Here is a 25,402-nt window from a genome sequence, read left to right as displayed (position 1 = left end):
TCTTGACAACACAGAAAGCAAATCCAGCCTGCTATTTCAAAGCACTTTTAATGACCAGAAAAACGGTTTGGTTGAGCTTACACTCAGGAGCAAAGCGATGTGTTGAACGCCTTAAAGGTTTACCCACTATGGCTTCTGTCTTGACGGTGCATGCAAGTCTTTTTGAACGAACTGACACAACACAAGGCACAGAGAAAATAGGAGATTCCGAGCCGAAACAGCCAGTTACTGCGGTGCCACTCCAGAACAGGCTATCTGTATAGATGGATGGGTGAATATGGGGCGCAGACCACCGCCCTGTATGGAATGGGGTGGTGGGTTGTGCCACCGAGCCTTATTTCTTATTTTGCTGAATGTCCTACCTCTATTAGTATTAGTATTATTTTTAAACGAAAAAAATTCACACCATCAAACTTTCTGAGCCATTCTTGGGATCTTCATTTTTGTAAGCCTCCGTAGTTTGTGGTCTCCCTATTCTTCTTCCACCAAACTTCCAACCACCTTTTACTAATCTCTGTTGCGGTATAGTGCCTACAATATACTAGTTACGGGCATGTTTACTTTCCGTAGAAGCACGAGCTATTGGGCTGGTTGGTGCAACATTTGAAGTTAGAAGAGTGCTCAATTGCCAAGAACAAGAAAAAAGATGGAAAAAGCAGACGCAGACAAGACATGCAGGTTTCCATCTTTTTTCTGCCTGTGTTCTTTTCATTGGCAATTCAGTGCTATTTTACCTTCACATGTTTGCTTTCCCCTCTGCTATCTTTAAAACCAAATGCATAAAGCCGCACTAGCACCACCCATCGTCATCATTAATTACTGGTACTGGTACACTGAGCACGTAGTTTCCTGGATCAGTCAGCACGCATGCATGTTGTCTGATCTCAGATGCCATGCGCTGCCCACCGCAATAATCCCACATCCTCTTCAAGAGACTGTAAGTCCCCTCGCGGCCAAAGATGTTCCTTTCAACATGCATATGAACCGTATAACATATTGGAACATGCGGGGGCTTAGCTGTCATTAAACAAAAGTACAGTGGTACTACACATGCCTTTCTGACAGTGGCAGTTGCTAAAGGAGCCCCGTGAGACAGATATAATTTGATGTATTGCGCTATGTATGCCACACGTGCGCAAAAAGAAAAAAGGAAAGTGAAGAACAATCCCAAATTTTTTTTGTGAGAGCTTCAACTGAGAACATGTCTTTCTCTTTTCTTTGAAAAATATTTGTTATCAATTGCATTCTCTAGGTAATAATTATCCTCAAGCCGTGTCATCGTAGACAACATTACCTTTGTCATCAGGCCATGCTGACCAAGGTGCACATATTACCACGTGATGACCATCACATTCAGTGTGGTACAGATGAATTCACTCCTCATACTCAGGGCAGGAATACTTTTGTGGAACAGACACAAGCATTGTAACTCAGAAATGGGACATTTAATATGAAATCTACAAATGTAAACAAATCACGCCTATTGATCTTCCATCTTGCGTACCCGCCACAGTGGTGGAAAAATGTCACTGCCGGTTTGGCGTGCCCGCACGCGTGCGTCTTCGGGACTTGGCTGTTCATCCAGGTGCCTGCAGCAATTATAAAAACAAAAAACAAAAAAGCTTTGTGGTCGAGGGCTGGCATATAATTTACAGCCGTCCTTATCTCCAAACTGGCTGATGATGGGAATACATACTATTCTGGCCAATCTAACATTTGTTCCTAGTGAAAACAGCACAGCATCTGCTTTCTTCAAATGTGAAGTCTATATAACCTACCTGGTGAATTTGTTCTGGACTGTGCTGGTCAATGCACCTGTTGAAATTAGGGCTAGATTTAAGCCACCCTCCCCCCGCCCCCCGATTACCATCTGTGGAACAATGGTCCAAACCAAAGAACCTGCTAGACTTTACTGAAACCTCTTCCTCTAGGGAGTTGGTGGGACACATCATAAGGAGAAGAGGCAAAAGACTGGCATAGGTTTGGCTGGAAAAAGCTAGATGGTGTTAATCCCCAGAACTCCTACACAATATGCACATGTAAAATACTTAGCCTGTTCTGCTACTCCACACATCAAACTTCATAATTTAAATATATATATATATATATATATATATATATATATATATATATATATATATATATATATATATATATATATATATATATCTCCACCCATAAAGACTGTTCCATCAAATTCCCTTTATCTTTATACCAGCCCACCAGATTTCAGGCACCAAGAACTTCGTCATAGTGAAGCCATCAAGATATTAAAAAATACATTTAAATGTACCTTCACTATAGCTCTAATTCACCACTTTGCCCTTTTGTAAGTAAGATTAAATTTTTATAAACATGGTTGATCCTGATTCAAAGAAGCACTAATATGATCTTTATTCAAACCCTGATGATAGATCTCTGGGTATGAAGTGCTGAATTAATGTTGTCAACACACTGTTTTCTTCTGGTGTCGTTAAAGTTGTATCAAGTCATGAAAACAGTCTATAATGATAATCCCCAGACCCATGTGCATTTAGTGCACATTAAATCAAACGAAGAACGGAAGCAATCTAGGCTTTGCACATGGCTAAAGACAAATCATCACCTGTCTCACGTTCAGCGATAGTAGATGGGCGAAATGTTTCAGTGCATATATGACCCTATGCCACCTGACCCCAGGCCAGTTTTTGTGGCTTCACTGTCACATTGCACCAGTCTTTGGATGTGCAAGGTTAGCCCCTTAATTGCCAATGACGATGTAACTTGCCATCACAAGAGGCATTCTCTGGTGCTGATGACAAGTTTAATCATCATGAACTTCCCACAATTTTTGCACTTGTAGTTGCTTGTAATGTTGAAAAATAATTAATACACAACAAGCTTCTTTTTTTTTTTTTCGACAAGACCGGTAAAGATGCAATGGGCATTCCTGGTACCATATTTTTTAGAAAGTATGGGTGCAAAATATGTAGGTCTAAATAACATTCCCCACTTCTAAATTTTTTTTGAAGTTTGTCATGTAGGTGTACACCTTAACTACCGATGATGAGTTAACTCAGTGTGAACTTTCCCCGATTTTCGCATATCTGTATATGCAGAGTTTCTTGTAATTTTGATGAATTAATAATACACAATGACTTTTACCAACTCTTTTTAGCAAGACCAGTAAAAATACAATAGGCGTTTCTGGTACCATATTTTTAGGAAATGTCGGCGCAAAGATATGCAGGTCTAAAAAACATTCTGCACTTTCAAAAACATTTTTGAAATCTGTCACAGCAGTGAAGGGGTTAACCCATTTGCTTAGGATTTGCAAACTGCTAGAAAACTTGGGTATTGCTACTGACCTGACCATAATATTCGCAGCAAGACGCATAACAGCTTTTGAGGTGCAAATAGCAGCATTGGATTACAAGAAACGACGTCCCAGGAAACTGCAATGCTGTACATAGATGCAGATCAACGGAAGGGAACGGTGCTATCATTACATGTGGAAGCTGATAGTGGTCCAACAAGGACACCATGGTAACTACCCTGACAGGAACTTAGGGCAGCCAGTGCGTACTACAATTGTGCTGAAACCATAGTAATTGCCATGATTTCTTACACAGTTATTCTTCTGTAAAGTCATAGTTTTTCATGTCTTTTTTTTTTCACTGACACCACTATTGATGTTGTTCCAGAAACTAAACAATGAACCAGGAAGATTTTTTTTCATAACTGAACTATCGATAATTTGATGAGACTAACAAACTCCTCAATTATTAAATTGAGGCATCTAATTTTAGAAAAGTATTGATCGTGTTTTAAAGCACCCAATTCAGTTGTTTTCAGTGTGCTAAGTCACGCATAATTATTTTTTCTGCATTAGAAAGAAAACATGCAAAATACGAAAATAACTGCATGATTACATGTCCATGAACCACGGCACCAGGAAAACCAGGCATTACTCGGAAGAATTAACTCTGCTCAATGCCTGGCTCGGCAGTCACATGAAAGTGGCGAGGTATTGGTAACAGTGTTGGTCACCGCAAACTGCGAGCTGCCTTTTCCGCATCAAGCGCGAAGCCATTTCATTCTTCAGAGTAATGCCTGGGACTGCTAGTGTTGCGGAGCACAAACATGTAATCGTGCGGCTATTTTCACATTTTGCGTGTTTTCTACACAATTATTACTTTCCTATCAGAATTATACCCATCATTTTAGTAATTATGAAGTTTGTTAATTAATCTCATCTTTTGGGAAGTTACCGCAAGGAACGCACAAGACGAAGAAAGGGACAACCACTAAAGGGACACGCTGCTAAATCTAATCTAATTATCAATAGTTCAATTATGAAAATACCCTGCTGGTGCAGTGTGTCCCTTCTGACAGACTACCATTGGTTGCACCCTCACATATTCTATATTTTCTGTTTAAGAGCTTGGCTAACGTTAGCTGGGAAACCCTGTATACTGATATGTTGGTTATGAAGAACATATCTTAAAGGGACCAACAACCAATATCTATGCTAACCGCTTTCTTCTTTTAACACTGTGGGAAGCTTACTAGCCACAGTGTTCGATACCGCAGTGATAACACAAAAAACATCGTAAAACATTTTTGATGTGAAACGTCTTTAACACCGATCAGAGCGAGACACTTGCTAAAAGCACATTGAATGAAAGCATGCTATAGCATCATCACATATCTTTGCAACCATACTAGCTACATGCCTTATTCAGGTTTTGTTGTGTAGAGAAAATAAGCCATTACCCAATCTCTCATGTTTCGTGCGTACAGATGGCACTGTGGTGATGCTACGCATAACACGAATGGAGCTAAAATTAGCCTCATGCTCAGCATTCAGAGAGGCATAGTTCGGAAGTACATTCACCGACCAGAGTGGGAGCAGCTACGTATGAGAGAGCTCACTCAGCCATAGTTGGTATAATCCATCAAACTCAAGCCTGTGTTCATATTAGTGCTCATAAGGAGATATAAGGCCTACAAGTGTGCAATTTGTTGCATAAATTTCACACTTGCTCGGCTATGGTACTGTGGTACTAAGTTGCTGTGGTACCGTACATTCATTGCACTTCACATAACTTTAAAAGAATAGCGGCAAAATCGAGGGTGGACGTGATTTTTTCTGCCCCTGAGCGTCTACAGAAGCTATGCAAACAGGTTAACACAGAGAATAATAAAAAGCATGCATGTTATACTCAACATCGCACACAATTTGCACTCATAACATTGTCTATACCATTCCACTTTCGTGTTGAAGAACGTATGTTGGTCAAACCGGCAGATGCATCAATGAAAGATTAAGAGAACATCGATATAACATCACTAGGGTAATCTCGGGTCATTTGGGTATTCATTGCCGAGATTGTTTCTGCAAACCCATATTTGAAAGTACTTCGATTCTGTATAGGGCTCATAGCAGGATGACAAGGGAGATTGTGGAGGCCTACGAAATTGCAAAATTAAGAGGGAAGGTGCGGAAAGGAAAGTGTCGCTATCCGAAAAGAAGATACGATTCCTCGGTTTATCTTTGTAACCATTGCAGTACATGTTTTCACCATGCCTCGCACACGTATACGGTTCATTGAAATGCACCACTGAATGTTCTTGTTTGTTGTCATGTTTGTTTACGCTCGTACAGTACACATTTATCAATGCGTGAGAAAATAAAACCTATAGTTGAAAGTGAAGCGTTGTCTCTGTGTATCTGTTTCTTTCTACGTCCTCGTTCAGTCACGCTTATACACTCTATCATGGATTCTAACTAACCAGCCCACCAACGTGTCTTAAAGGGGGGACGCGAGGATCAGATCGCGAAAATCGCGAAAAAGAACGATTTTTGGCAACAACGCGTTTCAGTATCTGCAATGCCTGATCTACATTGTATCAAAATGGATTGGCTGAAAACGCACTAAAAGTGCCCAAAAAAAATTAATTTATCAGTGCATAGGGCGAGAAAACAGCTTTAAATCACGTAAAATCACCTCAGTTCGCGGAGCCCTACCTCGTCTTTCCTGGCACCGAACGCAGCCATCCTGGTATCATTCGAAAACTCGAAGTTTCGCCATTCCGTTTCTGAATTCTTCGGTCATCGCCATCTTGTAACAAACACACAAACACAAAAGAAGCACAGGTCTGCGAGAGGCGGTCACACGGGCCCTGCAATGAAAGCGGGCTTCCGATTGGTTGCCGTGTTGAAAGGCGTCTCGCTATTGGCTGCTGCTGCAGCAGCGAGCAAGCTGGCAACCGCAGTGGACCACAGTTGTCTGCTTTGAAAACCACGCCGGCGTCTTTCTTCGTTTGACACTCGCAGAATTTGGATTTATGAAAGCTCTCAGGTCAGTGATGGATCGCCGCTCGTTCGAAAAGAAATTTTAAACGAAGCATGCCTCTGGAAAACGGAAGTGCAGGCCTCCTACGGTGAGGAAAAGACGGCGGCCAGCAGGAGAAGCGGAGCACCCGACTGAACACGCAGATAACGTGCCGCGTTATCTTGCACCGTGCGATTCCAGCAGCGAAGCCAGCAATTGCCCTGTGACATCGACACTGATAACCAAGCCACCGGAAGACGTGCCAACGGAGGCTCTCACACCTGTGTGTACGGCCGCGTGAGTCAGCAACCGAGATAGCATCGTTAGAGGCGATACGGGCCACCATCGCCGGCAGAGACGGTGTACCGTTTCCGACACATCGTGCGTCAGGGACACACAGCCTGCGAGTGAGCCCCAACCGTCGACGAGCTACATACAGTATGGTAACCCAAGGCTCACCAGACGAATCATCGCCCGAACATCGCACGCATGTCGCACAGTTCAGACGCGCCTCGAACCGCATTTTGTGTCAGTAGTGACTGCAGAAGCGTAGGTATGCAGCGTTTGCGACTCCCTTCACGCAATGTCCGCAATTGAGCGGAAGTTCAGTTTGACGGACCAGCAAGGCCAAGAACAAATTCCGGCCCCTTGTGACTGTGATTTCATTATTGTGCAGGTTTCCACGATGAACTCTTTGATAACTCTGTGCCCAAGATGCCAACAGCATTCTGTGGGTGCACACTGCAATACTAGGCTCGGTCTGGCAGTGAAAAGGGTGGTCATGCACTACTCCAGAGGGCTCAAAAAAAGGATAAAGAACGCCTGAAGAAGGCATACAAAGCCCGCCAAACAAAGAGGCAAAGGTGTAAGAAGATGCCTGACAGCAATGATTCAAAATATTGCAGCCCTGGTGCTTTTTAATAAATTTGCAGTGCTTTTAAAACTTTGCAGCCAGTTTTCTCAATTGCACTTTTTTGTCAATCACCTCGCTCGTGGAAAGCGTAGCCCAATGGCTGGACCGATTTTGGTCCAGTTTGTTTTGCTGCGATCCACAAGCTGCGGTGTACTTAAAGACAGTCTTGAAATGTTTCTTTATCTTTCCATTATTTAATTATTTCACAATAACTACATGGCTCCATGCAGTGAAGCACAGTCATGTGCATGTTATGCTGAGCGAAAAATTATTAGCGCACTAAAGAAAAAAAATCGAACACTGTCTTGGTGTAGATTAGACATTTGGACAAACATGCAAAGTATTCCCAGCTCCTTATTTTGTTTCGTTACTGTGCAGGCTTTCCACAAGCAAGAAACATATAAATTCTTATAGAACAAAAACTAATGAAGATATCATAATGAAATTTTAGATTTGTCTCTTTATTACAATGTGCAGTGTGTGCGCCAAATTTCAGCCCTTTCTGTCACGAAACAAAAAGTTATTTCTGATCCCCTCCTCCTCCCTTAACCAATATGCTGTCAGTTATTGAAGATGGCGGTTGTGGTCCACATGTCCACGGTGTACGAGCAATGAAGTACAATTAATTTTTCATGGAGCAAGGGATGAACGCCCATCGAATCCAAAGAGAAGTGCAGCCCACGTATAGAAAGGTGTCTCACTTTGAGAAGTGTCAGGTGTTTCTAACTTCTCATGCTGTCCTTCTTTTGCCGCTTTCCGCTTCAGCCTTAACTTGTTGGCATTCTGCAATATCACCGCTTTGTTTGCCAAGATCGTCTTAAGCTAAGATTCGGGTATCTCAAGATCCCAGGCAATGCTGGCTTTCGTGGCTCCATGCCGCTTTTCCGCTTCCTCAATAACATTCAGCTTATCGCCGAGCGACAGAGCTGTCCGCTTTCGGGACATCGTGCGTCGTGTTGTTCCACACAACTCAAAACCTCCACTGAACGCTGGTAGCTAGGATTACGACGAAGAACACGTGCGATAAACCTAGGCCTCTCTGCGCTACCTTGTCGGCGATCTGCTGCTGGGAAACTGGAAGGAGAGAAACGCTTCCCCAACGCGACAAGAGGCAACACTGCCGAGAAGAGAGGGATAAAGTGATTGCAGAGAAGAAAAGGCGCTATTTCAGCACAGCGGGCAGCTGCTGGTGGGGGGAGAGAAACGCTTCCCCGCCGCGATGAGAGGCGGTGCCACCGTGAAGAGAGGGAGAAAGTGGTTGTGGAGAAGAAAAGGTGCTATTTCAGCACAGCGAGCATCGCGGGCGGATGCTGGTGGGGGAAAGAAAAACGAACGATGAGACGAGGCAGGGAAGAAAGCTGCGCCGGAGCAAACCGGTTGAGTGGTCTCAAGCGCTCCGTATGTGGAGAGTCGGAGCAAAGAAAGAGACCCACGACACTTTTCTTTCATCCGCCGTTCCGTCCCATGCTTTGCGAGGGTCGTTGTATAATGTGGGTCAGGGGTAAAATTGCGTCGGATAACTGGGCTTTTCAATGCATTGCTTCTATGGGGACCTCGCTGGGACTGCGCTAATCCGTTGTAAAACTCGGGTCATCGCAAAACCGGGGGACATATAACTGGGGTTCCACTGTATGTGGAAAAATAGTGTAAGGTAAGTAGAACAGTACATATATCTTTAATTATCTGTATGTGCATTATTTTGGCTAGTATAAGATAGGTGCAAAGACTTTCTGATTTTCCCTCGTACCACAAAGTTCGTACACTCGTCCTCGTTATTGAAGCCCAAAGGAATGGCGCACTTCTGATGACAAGCCTATCTCCAGCTGTGGACGTGTTGGACATATTTCGCGCCACTGCTGCAGTTCTTGGAACTCACAACCTTGGCCCAGCTATCGAAAAGCCCGGCGCCCGCCTGATAGTCCTTAGCCACGGAAACATATAGAAGGAGACACCGCTCCAACATCTCTTTTTGCATGGAGTGCCGCAAATGTGTGACGCACAAGAGCAAGAGCGGCGTTAGCTTCAGCTAGGGTGTACTACACAATTGTCAAGTGGGCCGAACAGTGCTCTCCCACTGAGGCGCCACGTGTGGAAAAATTGTGGGAGAGCACTGCGAGCAAATTGGATTGGGGCGGAGATGTGCTTCGGGGCATATTCAACGTATTTTCGCTGTAGGCACTGAGACTGATTGCATGCCTAAGCTTTTATAATGGTGTTTTATTTCAATTGCAAATTTATATTGACACCTTTTTGCTATGTGTACGTATCTGAGGCATGGATTATACAACATGACATCTTCAATTTTGCTGTTGTTGTCAAGTGCATTTTCTGGTAGCGAACGTGCGTTTGTTGCATGGACACTGGTGGATGCCCAGTTCTTTTTGTAGAAAGTCTGCAGTAAAATCTTTTATGGTTTTTTTGCTTGCTTCGGTGCGCCTGCAACTCTTGTCGGCCAGTAGCAATTGTTTCAGCCAAGTGAACTGCTATTTTTAACATTGTTTTCCAAAAGTAACACATCATTTTTGCCACAGAAGCCACCTATCTGGACCATGAAGCTACATAAGAAAATTTTGTTGATACTGTGCCATTTTACGCGTGCTTCTTGGTGGAATATTGATCAATGACAATGATCAAAGAAAACAATATTATAGTGAAATAAATCAGGCTTATTAACTGTGTGGCACGAAGAGATGCAGATAACCAATGCACTTCTAAGTAAACCTAAAGGTACATAGACATACATATCCACGACATGGGTAAGAGAAAAATGATCAAATATTCTAATTGCACTGATTGAAAAAGTGAAAACTCCCGATCGGAATAAGCATGTTTCTTTTAAAAGCTGCGCCAGTTCCAGGTGAACCAATTGACTTTCCAAGAAAAGGAATCAATCCAATTATTGGACTTTAATATGAACAACAGCGTTAGGATAAAATATTGCCTATGTACTCAGACTAAATCGGGCAGACCAGGAAGTCTTTACCAATGTAATCTCTGTGGCTTGTCTGGTGATCTCCTTCAACGTGCCACCATGTGAAATGTGGCAGAAACATAGAGGCTAATCGAATGGTATTTGCTATTCAGATCGCATTTGACTTCAGAAGTAACTATTCAAAATTATCCAATAGCCGTTTCTGTTCGAATGTAACGCATAACAGCACTTTTGAAGTCTCGAAAGCAAAAGGCTGATGCAAGTGAGGACTCTTATTCCGAGTGACTGTGCTGCTGGAGCGTCGTGGCTGTTGTGCAGAGGCCCACCAGTTTCTGAGAGAATTAATTCACGGGTGCTAATTGGTTTTGCTGAAAAAGTTCCTAGCTGTCATTCAATATAAACACACTGTTTGGGGGCAGCCTGTAAATCTGCTAACTTGATTCGGGCAAGGAAAACATTTTTTTTACAGTCTCACCATGCCTGCAACCTATTAAAACTGGGTGCCCAATGTGGCGCCATACTTATCTTCTTCAACAAACACAGCAGATTTACAAATGTATCTATGTGTATGTGAGGCGTGACATTCCTTTAATTGCTTTGTTAATGTCCTTATGATAGTGCACCGGATAACTGAAAGCAGCCGTTTATAATACAGAAGCTGCTTAGTTGAGCAGACAAACAGCTGGGAATAGCATTACATTTAGGGATGAAATATAAGATAAGCGTAACATGCTTTTCTCGGAAATCAGACTTGAGAATAATTTGTTTTATTTACACCCCTAGAAAAAAGCCAAAGAATGCAGCTACCTTATTTTTTTTTTTCTAGTTAAACAAATTCTGACATTTTATGTCTTGCGAGATGATTGGGACCCCCTGTTCAGTTCTCAACACCTGGAGTTCTTTAACGTGCACCTAAACAGGAGTACACAAGTGTTTTTCAATTTCGTTCCCATCAAAATCCACAACCTGGTTTGAAACTGTGAGCTTGAGTTTAGCAGCACAACACTATATGCACTATGTAGCCACTAATTAGGCTACAGCGTCGCTTCTTTTTTTCTTCTTGTTAAGCATGGACTGCACAAGAAATTTCATAAGGCTTATGGACAAAAATCAACATTATAATGGCTACATAAAACTTTTTTCGACGCCTAAGATCCGACCACAATAAAAGAACCCATACCAATTACTCCGCATTCTGTTATGCGAGGAAGACGGAAACATGAATGGAATGTTGCACTGCAGCTTTCTTTTTTCTTATAGTATAAGAATACTTCCCGTAAATCTGAGTACAGGGCACCAGACGGGGTTTTATTTGTTTGAAGCAGCAAGCAGGAAGTTATCCTTTTCCATCTGCGTTTTGCAAGACCTACTGATAGGAAACTATATAAGCAAAAATACATAGGAGAGATACATGCTGCTTGAAGAATGAGAAAAATATTTGTTTTACAAACGAAACCGTACAATAACATAGGAGAATGAAAGCCGACACTGCGGCGGCAAGGCACGAGCAATCACTAAGTGGCAATAAAGAAAGATAAAAAGGAACAAAGAAGAGAAAGAAAGTCATCTATTCCTAAGGCACAAATACATGTCATGTGCAATTACAAACACCGCTTGAGCTGTCTAAACACATATACCAGCGCATGAAGTAGTACGAATGAGCTTTCTGAGAATTATCGGCAGCAGTTTCCAACAGCGCAACCTTGATGCGGCCCAATCTACTTCGATCGCAGCACCACCGCAGTATTTTTTGTCGTCATGCGCCTCACTGAAAGCATGCACTACCCCAGCAGCCCCAGCTGCTCGTCCCACTCAATTATACTCTCATACAGTTACCGTATTTACTCGAATCTAGGCCAGCCCCAATTCTAAGCGGACCCCCAAATGTCCGAAGCCAGGAAAAATTTTAAAAACTTACTTCAAATGTAAGCCGAATAAAAAGGTAATGACAGCGTTCACAAAATGAAAACAGTATTTAATATGAACATGCCGAGCTCACTCTACATCATCCCAGCTGCTAGGCTCGTATGCTTGCGGATGCAGACAAGCTCACGTCCATGCGCCCACGCATGTGCAGACAGTGCTGCATGGCTCGTACATGTTGAAACGTGGTGCTATCTCAGTGAACAGCTCCTCTCTATTATCGCATGCTTACCTTCCTTATCGCCATCATCTCCTCATTGCAGCACATGCAAAAGGTGTCTCCCATTGCCTCCTCCAACAACGGACATTTCTTTCATTGATGTTGAAGTCCCACTCAGCTTGAGTGTTTGACAATGCCTCTGCGGCTAGCACAACTTTTCGTTTGTGGCACCGTTTGTTTGGCGCCATTACGATAACGCCACGCCCCACACCAATACTTAGCCACCATACCAATTTGACACAGATCAAAATAGCGACGTCAATCGTGTACACCATCTCGTGTTCGTGTACTTCGGTTGGCTCTTGGCATGTCTAGTAACGGCTGTGATACTGACTTTTCTAGATGGCGCTAGCTATGCACCATATTTATCATTTTCAATAAGAAACTGGTATATTTTTTAACATCCTCGATTCTAAGCCCACCTCTTCTTAATCGCAGGGTTTACAGTTTGCCGCATCCTAAACTAAACAGGTCTCAGGCACTTACATTACGCTTACTACAGACTGGTACTTATCCTTGCCCACGGAGACTGAACATGTTCTATCCGGAGACGTATACAGAGTCTTATTGCCAAGATTGTGGTGCTTTAGCCACGCTCGAACACATGCTCTGGTCTTGTGAAAGAATTGAAGACTCGGCAATCAAGGATGCGTCCAGGTGGGAGGCTGCACTTCGCAGCCCGGACCTGGATGAACAATTCTGGGCTGTCCAGCAGGCTCACGATGTGGCCGTGAGGCTTGGCCTTCCGGTCCCGAAGTGGGAGCGGCCCGCTTAGTGGTGGATTATCACTACTTGCATGACCAAATAAAGTTTTCCATCCATCCATCCAAGTCCACCTTACGAGTTTGGTATATGATTAACTGAAAATAATTTTATATAACTATCCGCCTAGATTCGAATAAATATGGTAAATCTCAATATAATGAAGTGTGTTTAATGTGTTATAGTAAAGTGTGTTTGAAAATCAGTCGCCGACTGATTTTCCGGACTCCAAAAATTTGGACATGCTCGATTATTCGGTCTGCTTTGCGGCACCGCCATTCTCCCCATAGACAATAATGTATAACAACTGCCGAAAGTTCGAACGCCTTGCAACCTCTCGTCTGATTTTTCGGACACTCTTTGAGCAAATTCGATTGAGAGCACCATGCACCGACTCTAACCGGTGCATGATTTGACATGCTGGACGCCATTTTCGTTTTGAATGGAGCCTCCTTGCTGCCCCACAAAGTGGCGCTACTGCAAATCCCCGCTCATCATTGTTTCTGCCTGGTTCGTAGCTACAGCAGTTCCGGTCTCAGCTTAGTAAGCCATGTCAAGACAATGGTCAAGACAATCCTGCAGCTGATTTGTTTGTTTCTTCATGCACGACGCTGCAAGTAGGCCACCTTTTTCGTTTGTGCGACTGGTGTCGACGTGGTGATGTTTGCTTTGTGTGCTGTGTTGAGGTTGCGGTGATGCGACGCGGCATATGGAAACATCGCGTCAACTGTCTAATGGCACTGACAGTGCCCGCGCAGACTGCGCTGGGGAATGCCGGCAAGAGGGTGCCAGGAGGCCTAGGATTTGTAGCCTTCTGATGTGCTCCCTACTGACGCCGAAAATGTTCTGCCGAGACCTGCGCAGTGGTTGCATTGCGATTCCGGACACCGTCTCATTTGACAGTTTCACAGGTGCTGATACTGCTGTACTGACATGCGCAGAACTTGACGACGGCGAGATCATTCGTCAGGTTTCTGATGCGCCACCGGACGATGACTCCGAGTCGGAAGATGACGCACCATGTACTACGCTGCCGTCGCATGCGGAGTGTGTACAAGCAGTGACTGTGCTTTCAGCCGCCTATAGTGACCATATGACCCTCTCCGAGATTCAGGCTTATCTGATTGCGCCTAAACGGAACGGCGTGCAACGGCGCATTCACGATTTCTTCAAGCCTACTGCCGAGCCCGAATAAGTGCGTGGAAATAAAGGATTTCTTTTTTGTCTTAATCTGCTTTTTCGGACACCTGTTTATTTGTAATTTTCGCAGTCCCCGTGAGGTCCAAATAAATGGTCGGAGACTGTATAACAAAATTTCACTGCCGCCGCAAGGGAATGCCAAGATAATAAATGGAAACTTCCGTGGATGTGGACGCAGATGGTCAAATGATAGAATTACAAGTGGCTGCCTGCAAACATACCGCAAATCTCATGAGGCGCGACAGGAGCGACAGCCGAAGTGGAGCCACATTATATTCCGTATAAAGTCCAAGTGCAATGAGGTCCTATCGTGCCCTGCGCACGGTGTGCTTTAGGTGCAAGTGAAAGTGCGTGAGGGTGAGACAAGAAAAATTAACGATGGTGGCTTCACGTTTGCCGCCTTCTTCCCACGCGAGCAAAGGGAAAGAGGGGGTGGGGAGCAAGCTCGCGGTAATGTGATCAAGCACGCGAGAAGGGGCAGAGTTTGGTTCAATTGGCACGTGGCTCGATTTTTGGCGCACATCTCAGCCGTGGTTGTGCATAGATGTAAGCGCGGCTGAGCACATACGCAGCTGTGTACCCTGCTTGAGAGGTAGTCTGCCACTTGTGCCAAGAGTGGGCATGCCAAGGCCGCATGGCACCATGTAAGCTGTCTTTCTGCACGTTTAGTATTGGAGGTTGCATTAATTTTAAGTTTGCTGATAGTGTCGTCCCAGTGCAGGCGATGCTATCAGCCGTGGGGGCGGAGTGCATGAGAAACCATGGCTGGCTTCGCTAAATTCGTATCGTTGATGTGAAGATGTCGTCGACGTACACAGCATGAAACCGTATCCTTCGTCGCCGACTTTCAAATTTATCAAAATGAATTGATTTCTCATTCAAACTTGCTTTTTTCCATTGCCCCATCATTCTGAAAATTTTGCAGCCTTCTTCCTTGTGAGAAAAATTGATTGGCGACTGTACTTGCATAAAAGGTTGAATTTCAATACAACGACATTTCGATAAAACGAATCAAATTGCTGATTTTACTGACTTCGTTATATAAAGGTTTAACTGTACACTCAAGAGTCCACCAACACGAAGCGGCAGAAATCGCATCGCCATAGTCATCAGTGGAAATCGTAAGTGACTCATAGCAATGTCAGAACGCTTTGCGCCTATTCGTGCCTTTACAGCCTTTATTCTTGCATTTATCGGTGTGCATAGCAGCGCATTGGTCACTTGCCTTCATGACTGCGTATATAGTTGCCAACCATGATCGCATCGATAGCGGCCAGTTTTGTTCGCAGTGGTTGCAGCAAAGAGCAGTTTCGTTTTGATTCGGCACGCACGTTGGCCACATGCCTTTGTAACTCTGTAGTCTCCATCCATGACCGCGTCGATGGCGACCGTGATGTCATCCACAGTTGCAGCAAACAGTTTCCTTTTGACTCAGTGCGTGTGCCGGCCATGCGCCTTAAGAACCGCATGTCCATGATTACGTTGACAGCGGCCGCGGTTTCGCCCGCGGTGTTTGAGGCAAACAGTAGTTTCGTTTTTACTCAGTGCAAAGCTCTTCAGGATGAATTGCACCATCAACATCATGATGGGCGGCAACCTGGCGACAGCGGCGAGAAAATAATTGGGATGTGCGCGCAGTAGTGAAAAGCGCGTCTCATATGAAGACGTGCACCTCAGCCGTGCTGTGAAGGAAGTTGTGAGGCCTTCGCTGCTGCGAGCGCTAATCAGTCTCGAGATGATGAGAATTGCAGCTTTCGCACTGCTTTTGTGTAAAATACAAACAGGGCTTGCCGATTAATTCAGTAAATAAAAACGTGCTGACGTATTAAGCATTTGTTTATTGTTTTCTTGATACCATCGATAATTCGACATTCGTTTAACCTGGACATTTTCTTTCGTCCCATGAAATCCAGAAGAACGAGGTTTTACTGTACTGCACACCTGACAAGACTTCGCACAAAAGATGTCTTTTATTTTCAGCAATAGTGTGTTGAATGTGTTCCTGCAATCAGCCTCTTTTATGGTAGCCTCTTGAGTGAGGCACACTGGCCTCAAGTAAGAAGTAGGCAAAAGGTGATGCACATGTCTGAACAGGTAGAAAACAAAATTATCACGATTCAGTTGGTGAGGCACATTTGTCTTTTTATTTTCAGCATTTATTTACCTGTATCCCCTTATAGCTCTCCTGGCTAAACGACTGCACCTCACCAGATGCTATAAACATTCCGTGATTTCTGTCTGTGCAGTGCCGTTCTGATGGATTTACATGGCAGTGCTTTCCACGAATACAGCAGGGGTGTGAGCTTTCAAAAAAGTGATGACTGTGGTTTATGCTATAACTAGACAAGAAAATTCAAGCTAGACCATATTAGCTGGATGAAAAAGATAAAAACTGCAGTTTCACACAAGTGTGGAGCAGACAGCATTAGCCTGAACAACAATAAAGACACATCGCTGTGAATCAGCCTTCTTCTTTTGATTGGATTAATTTCATGCTTCAACAGTGTCTAAAGTACTGAGCTTATAAAGACTATACAATGACGGATGCAAATCTTAAATAAGCATAACCTAATGATTCTCGAATGAGTATGTAAATTTTGCGGAGCAAAGTGGCAGTTCCCATTGCAGGTCTTCATTGACACTAAACGTTTACTCTAGTTATGTATCGTAACTCACACTCTGCCAACTGCAGAATGCATTTAGCACACGCTTTAATGATTTTTCGGTGACTGATATATTTTAGTGTATAAAGCCTAGATAAAGGCACAGTGCTCATCAAAAGAGGTGGTTATTTAGCAGATACTTACGTACCAGTGGATATGTACATGTTTCAACATATTGAATTATGGCAAAATATGTGAATGACAGCAACACTGAATGCATCCAGGGGAGTCAGGAGCTCATAACAGCCGATGCTGTAAAACAGAGATGGTGCGTCGCATTCAACTGTGAGCCTGTCACCTGACACTCTTGTCTGCGTGCCCATCCTTGAAGTCCTTGGCCACTGCTTCAGAGTAGACTGCATCAAACAGGTCCCGGGCTGTGAATGGCCCTTGGCACACCTCAGGTGCACGGTATGAGACATATGGACCCAACTGCGCACAATGTAATTGTATCAACGAAGCCAATGGTAATGTTGTAGTGCTGGGAAAGACCCAAACACTGCCAAAAGTGCACACTGAATATTTAAAGCTCTTGAAAATGGCAATGCTTGAATTATACAGGATGGAAAGAGAAGCCACACAGACGGCAAGGTACTGACATACACACAAAATAAATTTGGTATAGGGTAAGTTAAAGCGTTCAAACTTCTGCAACACACATAAGCAAATAACTTTGCACATGTGAAGTTGTTCTCTTTCTTCGTCAGGAGGTCAATTTTTCATGCACACTGATAAACTAATCTATCACCCGATCAATGGCAAAAGTTTTGATGTAAGTTTATCAAAGCTCTTTCCTAACACATTACCCTCATGAAACACGGAGCTGTACAACCACACCCCCAGAAGTGCACTGTCACATGGTCATCGATAGCAACAGGGAGCACAGTTAAAAACAATATGCAAACAAGGATATTAAGGTGATGCTACTTCCAGATAGTACTGAGAGATAAATGTACCAAAGGGTGATAAGTGCATTGGGTATTTTTCAATTCACCATGGTCAAGCCTATCATCAACTGTAGTGGTAGCTCAGTGGCAATGGCATTCTGCTACTGAGCGTCGGGTAGCCAGTTCGCTTCCCAGCCTTGGCAGCTGCATCGCCATGGGAGGTAGAATGCAAAAGATTTTGTGTGTACTTACATTTAGGTGCAATTTAAAGAACCCCAGATGATTAAAAATGAATCTGAAGCCTCCCTGTAAGGTGTCTCACACGTCCCTAGTCTTTCTTTTGGACATTATAACCCATGAACCAATCAATAAAGCCTGTCGTTAGCGGTCACATCCCTGCCCAGAGGTAGCCCATGTGGAACCTGCAAGTGGCTGGGGCACCAGGGTCAGCAGGCCGCTGGTAAACATCGAGAGCATTGTACGACAGCTCCTAAGGGTCTGCCAGCGCCACTGGCGTCTCCAAGTGCTCACATCCGACAAATTCCAGTTCAAATTTATTCACATTTTCTTGCTACATGATAACAACATTAGTGCTGTTATTACATTCTGTGGTCGCATAGTTGTGAAACTGTCAGAGGGACCACCTAATACTATACATATCAAGCATAGATTGCAGCATGCTATAAAAAGGATACATGAGCAATAAATGTTAACAGAAAAGTGAGGGGAGGCAACGCAATAGCACAAAAGTAAAAGCATACAAATGAAAACATGACATGTAATTTTATGACAATATGCAACAATTATTGTAAGCTGGAAAACATATGCAACTGAAATATAATGTGGGCTTCATGAAATTATTTAAAATAATGAATTCAGTAAATATGAAGAACAGGCGCACTGTACAAAGTGGAGCCACAATAAGTGAAAGCAAAACTGATGCCTCCAGGAATAATAAAAACACATACAACTATTACAGCAACGTGCCTCGATCACAGATAGGAAGTGTATGAGGTCGTCATGATGCAAGGTGAATGCAAGACGCCTCATGGCAGGGTCCAAGAATGTTCAACCATTCGAATGGTTTTTCTTTTCCTCTCTCTCATGTTTTCTTCTTTAAGCTTATTTTATTGACTATCACACGACTCATTGCTGTTTTATTCTTTTTCATATTTAAACTTAGTTCTGGGCACAGAGCTTCCGTGGTCCCAGTGTGATTACAATCATGCTTTTATTTCAATGGAACAAGTTTGATCCTACGAGGAATAAGAATAAGGGGAATTAAACGCTTCAATTTTATTTTTTAGTTACAACTACACCAAGCAATAAGACAATGAAGCCAGAGAAAGAGTTAGGGAATCCAAATCACCTTTAGCAGTGGCCAAATGAAAGCCTTTCTACATTTCACATGTAATACTTGAAGCAGAAATTAGAACAGGCATCCAGCTAAAGCTTCCTCAAGAACTTTTGTCTAACAAATATAGATATAGCTCACAGCTCAGACTTTTAAAAACACAATTCACAAGCAGTGAGATATCTTTGTGGAAGTGGTACTCTTACCTGACAGTTTGTGAGGTCAGGCACTACGAGCTCAGGAACCATTTCGGGTATTGGGGGTCCTCGGTGTGACACAGATGGCCAGCGCACTCCATAAGCTGTGCACACATGTCAAAAGTGAATATTTGCTACACTAAAGAACTTCCCTTTAAGGTGCACATCACTGATGCTAAGCCACCTGGCACACCAGACAGCAACACCATAAGTACTACAAGTATTGACACCATAAGCATAATGAGTACAGTAAGTTAAATTCTGTTCATCTTGAAGAATAAGAGCCTGTGTTTGCAGTCTCTTTTGTCCTTATCAGTTTTTTGCACCTATTCTTCAAAATGAGAAATTGACTTTAGAAAATTCTAACCACCTAGTGTCTGGCAAAGGAAGCTCAAATCACTAGCCAAGTGATGCTTGACCCAGAGTATCAATAGCCAGTGCAACTTCTTGGCATGGCCTCAGAGATTGGGTGGTGCCGACGGCCTGCCCAAAGTACACTGGAAAATTTTTGAGCGATATGTTAGGTTTCATATCATGTCTGCTAACTACCAGGCACATCATCTGTGTGGTGCGATTTAAAGGCTGTTAATGATAAAATTAGACAGCTACCAGCCCTGCTGCTTTGCAAAGATTGCTTGAATAGTATATAGTACTACTCATTTATAAATAATTTGGCTAAAGAGACATTTTGTAACAGTTGGCCTTATACATACAACATTGTGCCTATCATTTTTCATGCCACCACTCGATGCATGTTCCTCAGCTTTTCCCATTTCTATGTTATCCAGAATACAAGAACACACTGATAGCAGCATGCAAGCTAGAGTACATAGAACAATCCTCATACTGATGCCAGCATATCGACGAATAAGACATCGCATGAAGGAAACAGCAGCGAGAAGGTGCACAGAAAGGGTGGCAGGGATTAGGGGATTTGACTCCTGAGATTGATTCAGAGCTGCTGTGTACGAGCAAAGAGGTCAATAAACGTGAAAACATAACATTTTTGACATTATCTTGTCCCACCAAAGGTTCAACTACGTGGCACGCATGTGAGCAATAACTGCCGTTTCACTTTGTAAACACAGTACAGGGAGGAACATATTATCGTAACTCGCGAAAAGTTTCGGTAAGCATCATTGCGCAAGAATGCACTAGGCGTATCTTCGCGGTACCGTATAATTCTGAAAGGCATTGAACGCTTGCAAGTGCGAGCGAAAATAGCTAGCCAGCGCGAATATTATTTACCTTATTTAAAGATCGTAGCAGGTAGTTCGTTACCAGTTAGTTTGACATGGTTTTTAGTAAAGGGCTCTATTGCGTTCATAAAGAACAATGGTCACGGCAATCGTAAAATGATATCGTAAGCATGAAATATGCATTTATGAGAGCCTGGCTGAACGTGAAAACTAGTCAATAACGGGTAGTAACGCGAACAACTGTGATATGCAGACGCAGCCAAAGGAACTGCGCAAGCCCCAGTAACGGTTATCCGCAGTTCCAAGAAGTAGAAGCAAGGAGTTGTCCGCCGCTTGCCACACCACGGAGCCGCAACATAGCGATAAGGCGACTCACTCTCAATCACACGATCCTTGCGACGACGATCGTGAAATGTCCCACGAATGTTGTGCACAGGAAACTTGCGGAAGTTTCTCTTTCCGAGGCATGGTCCCGTCGTTGAAACGCGCCTGATCTGCGACCATGTAACTGCTGCTACTTGCTTCAACGAGGAGTTCATTATGAGACCTGTTGCTTACTGTGCTTTGTAGATCGCGGGATTTCTAAAAAAGGAAATGTGTACTCAATAAACTAATTTTCCTGCTCGGCCAAGTTTCAAGCGAGTCAAATGTTTCCGAACTAGATACCACCGCAAACTTCAGTGCTTTCTGTATTTCACACCGCTGCCTCTCTCAATGTTTACAACGGCCTAAATTTTTCAGGCCGTACTTTAACCGTTGTTGCGTTTATAGCAAACAATAAATAATGCCAACTAAAAAGTATAATCGCACGAAAGGGTAGGCGCGCTTTTAATAAATAAATAAATAAATAAATAAATAAATAAATAAATAAATAAATAAATAAATAAAATACTTTGGCAAAATTTTGGTGCATGTTTGTGAGGGTGCCTAAACATTAAATATTGTTGATATGAACCATGTAGGAAGAAATGTTAATTGTTATTGGATACCTTTCCATTTTTTTTTTGACAGGATGAAAGTAAACTTACTTTGAAACCATTTGTGTAGCATATCTTTGTCATCGCCCCAGCGGCTCTCAGTTTCGAGTAGGGAATGTAACGAAGCCAAAAAAAAAGGTCAGATATGTAGTGTTTTGTGGTTCCGCAAGCTACGACATGCAACGGTCGTGTTACGTATCTTAGCAACTACAAACAGAAGCAGAAACGCTATAGTTTATTCATTGTGGACAATAAATTGCGCACTTATCACCAATACTGTGTGTTTCGACGAGAAGCCTAGTTTCGTAAGCACCGATTGCATAGCTTGCTTCTTTCCTGTGTTTTTCGCCACTTCTCCTAGACCTTTTTATCTTTAACGGTAACGGTTTAAGTGGCCAATACCGTCGCTTCAAGCAATGTGAACGCCCACAGTATGGTGTATTACTGAAAGCAAAAAGAGTGACAAGCGACATAGCAGACGGTACGCGCAACACCGGCCCAACAAGTAGTCTTTCTTCCCTAGATCTAGGGAAATTGGATTTGCCATTCGCGCTCTCGCTCGCTGCGCGACTGGAGTGGCTCGGTTCGGACCGCTACGCTTGCATCCCGCTGAGATCAGTTCGCTGGCACCCCTAGCTGGACCGCGGCTACAGTCCCGCAGCTGTTTTGTTTTCGTGTCGTGCGAGCCGCCTCAGTGTGTGACCCGCAACATGTTCTGATGTCCACGACCGAGCTCTTGATGGCTCCTCAAGGAGGCGGCGGCGACCGGTCATCGGAGAGCAGCAGCGGTAGCCAGGCTTCTCTCAAACGCAGCTCCAGCGGGGGAGCGCAGGAAATGTGAGTTGCTTTGGGATTGTTCGGGGGAACGTTTGAAGGCGCCGTCGTAGTCTCGCGGCTAACCCGCGTCGCTGACCGCATACGCGCGGGTTGAATGAGCCCTGATAATCGGCGTTAGCAGCTGGTGGACCTCGCGTTCACCTGTCTGCGTGTCTAGGCGCCGCTGGCGCACGTGCGGCGGTTACGGTGCGGCGACGCCAAGGACGTGTGGTGCGCTGTTCGACCAGCCGGCCGTCCAGCCAGCTGACCGGTCGAGCACGGCACGGCCGGCCTTGGCTTCCAGACGTCTCTGACAGTCTTGTCGGCACGATCGTTTCTCTTGGGGCCGTTGCTTCAGAGGGAGGCTTTTCGTGTTGTCTCGGCTGGCAGATCAGGTGACATGTCTCGAAGCGCTATCACAGGCAGCTGCGATAACACAGCTCGAGGATGGAATCGGTAGCTTGGTTCTTCAATTCTGTGTGCGGGTGCGGGCCCGATGATCAAAAATGAAAGTGCTATAGCAGCTGAACTTTCGGATAGGTATTGCTTCAGCGAGCGCTAGCTCGATCAGTGCTTGCGTCAATTGAGTTCTGGGGTTTTATGTGCCAAAACCATGATTTGGCTATGAGGCACGCCGTAGTTCGGGACTCCGGACTTATTTTGACCACCTGGGGATCTTTGACGTGCCCCCAAACGCGGCCGCCGCGGCCGGGATTCGATCCCGCGACCTCGTGCTTAGCAGCGCAACACCATAGCCGCTAAGCCGCAGCGGCGAGTTTGCGTCAAAATTCAACTGTTCTCATCCTGTCCGTCGCATTTTCGTTGCCTATGTGTTGCTCAATACATAAATGTCGAAAGATCTGGCCATCTGCCGAATGTGTAAGTTATCGTTCAGAAAGTGTCGAATGCCATGCTTTGTACTGTAGAAACCTTCTCCGTGTGCCTCTCTGCCTAGAAAAAAGTGACAGAATGCTGACGTAGAAACAAAAACTGATCAAGGAGACGTTGCGGAGTTCGGCATTGCAAACAAGGTCCTTGCAGGCGCCTCCTTGGAATCTCTCTTGAATATCAACGAGCACGTTGACGCACCTATAGACGAAGGACATCGGAGGCAGTTTTGCATAAGCTGCAATAAGGAATTCGCCTTCCGAGCCGTGGTTTACTAGATCAACAAATATACAGGTATAATAGCTTGCAATCGCGTACGGAAAAAAAAGGGAAAAAAAAGTCTTTCCACTTAGTGCGTCACACAGCTTGGCTGGCCATTACAAACTGCGCTGTTGGGCGCTTTAAAGGCAGGACTACCGAGCCTCGTGTGACGTTCACTGCAATACAAAGGAAGGAGTAAGATAAAGCTCGACAAAAGGAGACAATCGTTAACGCATTTCGCGCAGATTTACGTAGAAGTGCTTGCTTGAACAAGGGAATCGGACAGCGTGTGGAAAAGGTGAAAGGTACGAAGTATTGTAGGTGCAAGCAAGAAATTAGCAAAAAAAGCAAATGTCTTAACAAAGTAATGAATCTGAAAGCAAAACTACATCTTGGAGCAAACTCCATCGATCTCCTCTTCGCTCAAAAGATGTCGTGCTATATGCGGCTCAGGTTTCTGTGGGAATCGCATTGCAGCTTGCCGGAGGTGTAGGATGAATGATACTCGGCTTCCCTCGGTCTGAGCATATTCTGGACCCTGACGAACAGCCGTGCTTCAAGCTTATGCATGATGCTGAGCATCACTGCTGATGATGAACACGTTCTTCCCATTCAAAGCTCCTCCGGTAGAGTGAACATGGCCCCTGTTCACATACATAGTATAGGATATGCGGTTCGCCCTCTTTTATTACGTGTAAACCAATACGCACATCCGATAAAAACGACCTTCGAATATAGAATCGAATACCGAATATTTCCAGTTTCTCAACGAAGTAGAATGCATGGAGTCCATTTGCCTAAAAAAGGGGGGAAGTCGCATGTTAACATAATCTATACGTCGTGCCGTTAACAGGATGGCAGATCAGCTGAGAAGAAACGACTGGAAGGTGATCGTATGTGGTGTACCATGACAGTAATGAAACAAGGAAACGGCACATCAGCGGTGTCGTAGCAGTGTTGTGCTCGTTGAAAGTGATACACTATGCAATACCGAAAGTGAAAAACTACGCAGCACCATACATAAAGTGGCCAGACATGGCGAGATTGGTCAAATAGTAAATGGCTTTGCCTAAACCAGGAAAACAAATTTGTAGTCTGCCTAAGTCGAGGAAAGCTTATTTAACCACATGTGTTATCATGTGTTAACCACAGAAGTTATCTCCTCCATGCGTTCACTAAAGAACTGATGCGTATGCACTAACCGGGATTCTCCTGTTGCTGAATATTCGGAAGTGTCCCCACTTGCATCGGTCTATTTCCTTGTAGACTGCAGCAACGGCTATCCCTTACGGTATTAGAACAGAGACGAATATTCGACAACTTCGAATAGCGAAAATTCGAAAACAATCGAAACTTCGAAGCAATCGAAACTTCGCAACAATCGAAACTTCGAAACAATCGAAAACAGTGACTATTTGATGTGTATTTGAAATTTCCAACATTCGTACATCCCTTGTTGCTGATGACGAGTACAGTCGAGATGCGGAGAATTAATTCTCCGCGTCTGCCGCAATTCCCGGTTCGATATGTGCCGGTCCACAAGCTTGCGGAGCGTTTGCCCAGCATAACTATTGAAAACGAGGAAAGAAGTATAGTTTCACGTCTACTCGTCGTTCTGGTAATTCGATAAGCTAGATGAACCGGTTCGTTAGTTTTAGTGAGAAAGCCCCTGCAGCTGCGAGGAACGAAGGAGGGCGTGTGCCAGACCATTTGTAAATGCATATGAGGCAACATTCAAACAATTTCAAACGTAACCTTAAAACTTAAAATTGCATATAACTGTGCCACATCGCTAAAACTACAGCCTAATTACATAATTACGAAACGTAACTTAATAACATTGCCATGTAGTACAGTGGATGGCGGTCAGGTCGGTAGCAGACAACACAAAGG

At 44.0% G+C, this 25,402-nt stretch overlaps 2 protein-coding genes across 7 annotated transcripts in view; one reads left to right on the top strand and one right to left on the bottom strand.

The window, feature by feature from the left end:
• Nucleotides 1–1,423: 1,423 nt before the first annotated feature.
• On the bottom strand, nt 1,424–21,264 carry mRpL41 (mitochondrial ribosomal protein L41). Its single transcript, XM_075692024.1, has 4 exons — nt 20,944–21,264; nt 19,378–19,472; nt 17,229–17,362; nt 1,424–1,589 (listed from the first exon to the last, which is right to left on the bottom strand). The coding sequence occupies exons 1-4, from the start codon at nt 21,104–21,106 to the stop codon at nt 1,481–1,483; spliced, it is 501 nt and encodes a 166-aa protein (XP_075548139.1). The 5' UTR covers nt 21,107–21,264; the 3' UTR covers nt 1,424–1,480.
• An 824-nt stretch (nt 21,265–22,088) lies between these two features.
• The window catches only part of LOC142582373 (protein Aster-B-like), a 141,466-nt gene continuing 138,152 nt past the window's right edge, over nt 22,089–25,402 (top strand). For 2 of the 6 annotated variants that reach the window (XM_075692018.1, XM_075692017.1), the window contains exon 1: nt 22,094–22,381. In XM_075692018.1, coding sequence (XP_075548133.1) covers nt 22,263–22,381 — 119 coding nt within the window. In that variant the 5' untranslated portion in view covers nt 22,094–22,262. Of the gene's footprint in view, nt 22,382–25,402 lie in introns of all 6 variants that reach the window. The other 4 variants (XM_075692021.1, XM_075692020.1, XM_075692019.1 and 1 more) reach the window with 4 other exon arrangements.

This window comes from Dermacentor variabilis, chromosome 5 (genome assembly GCF_050947875.1).
Source record: "Dermacentor variabilis isolate Ectoservices chromosome 5, ASM5094787v1, whole genome shotgun sequence".
Lineage (NCBI taxonomy): Eukaryota > Metazoa > Arthropoda > Arachnida > Ixodida > Ixodidae > Dermacentor > Dermacentor variabilis.
Note: the sequence above shows the minus strand (reverse complement) of the source record. Positions and strands in the feature narration are given on the sequence as shown.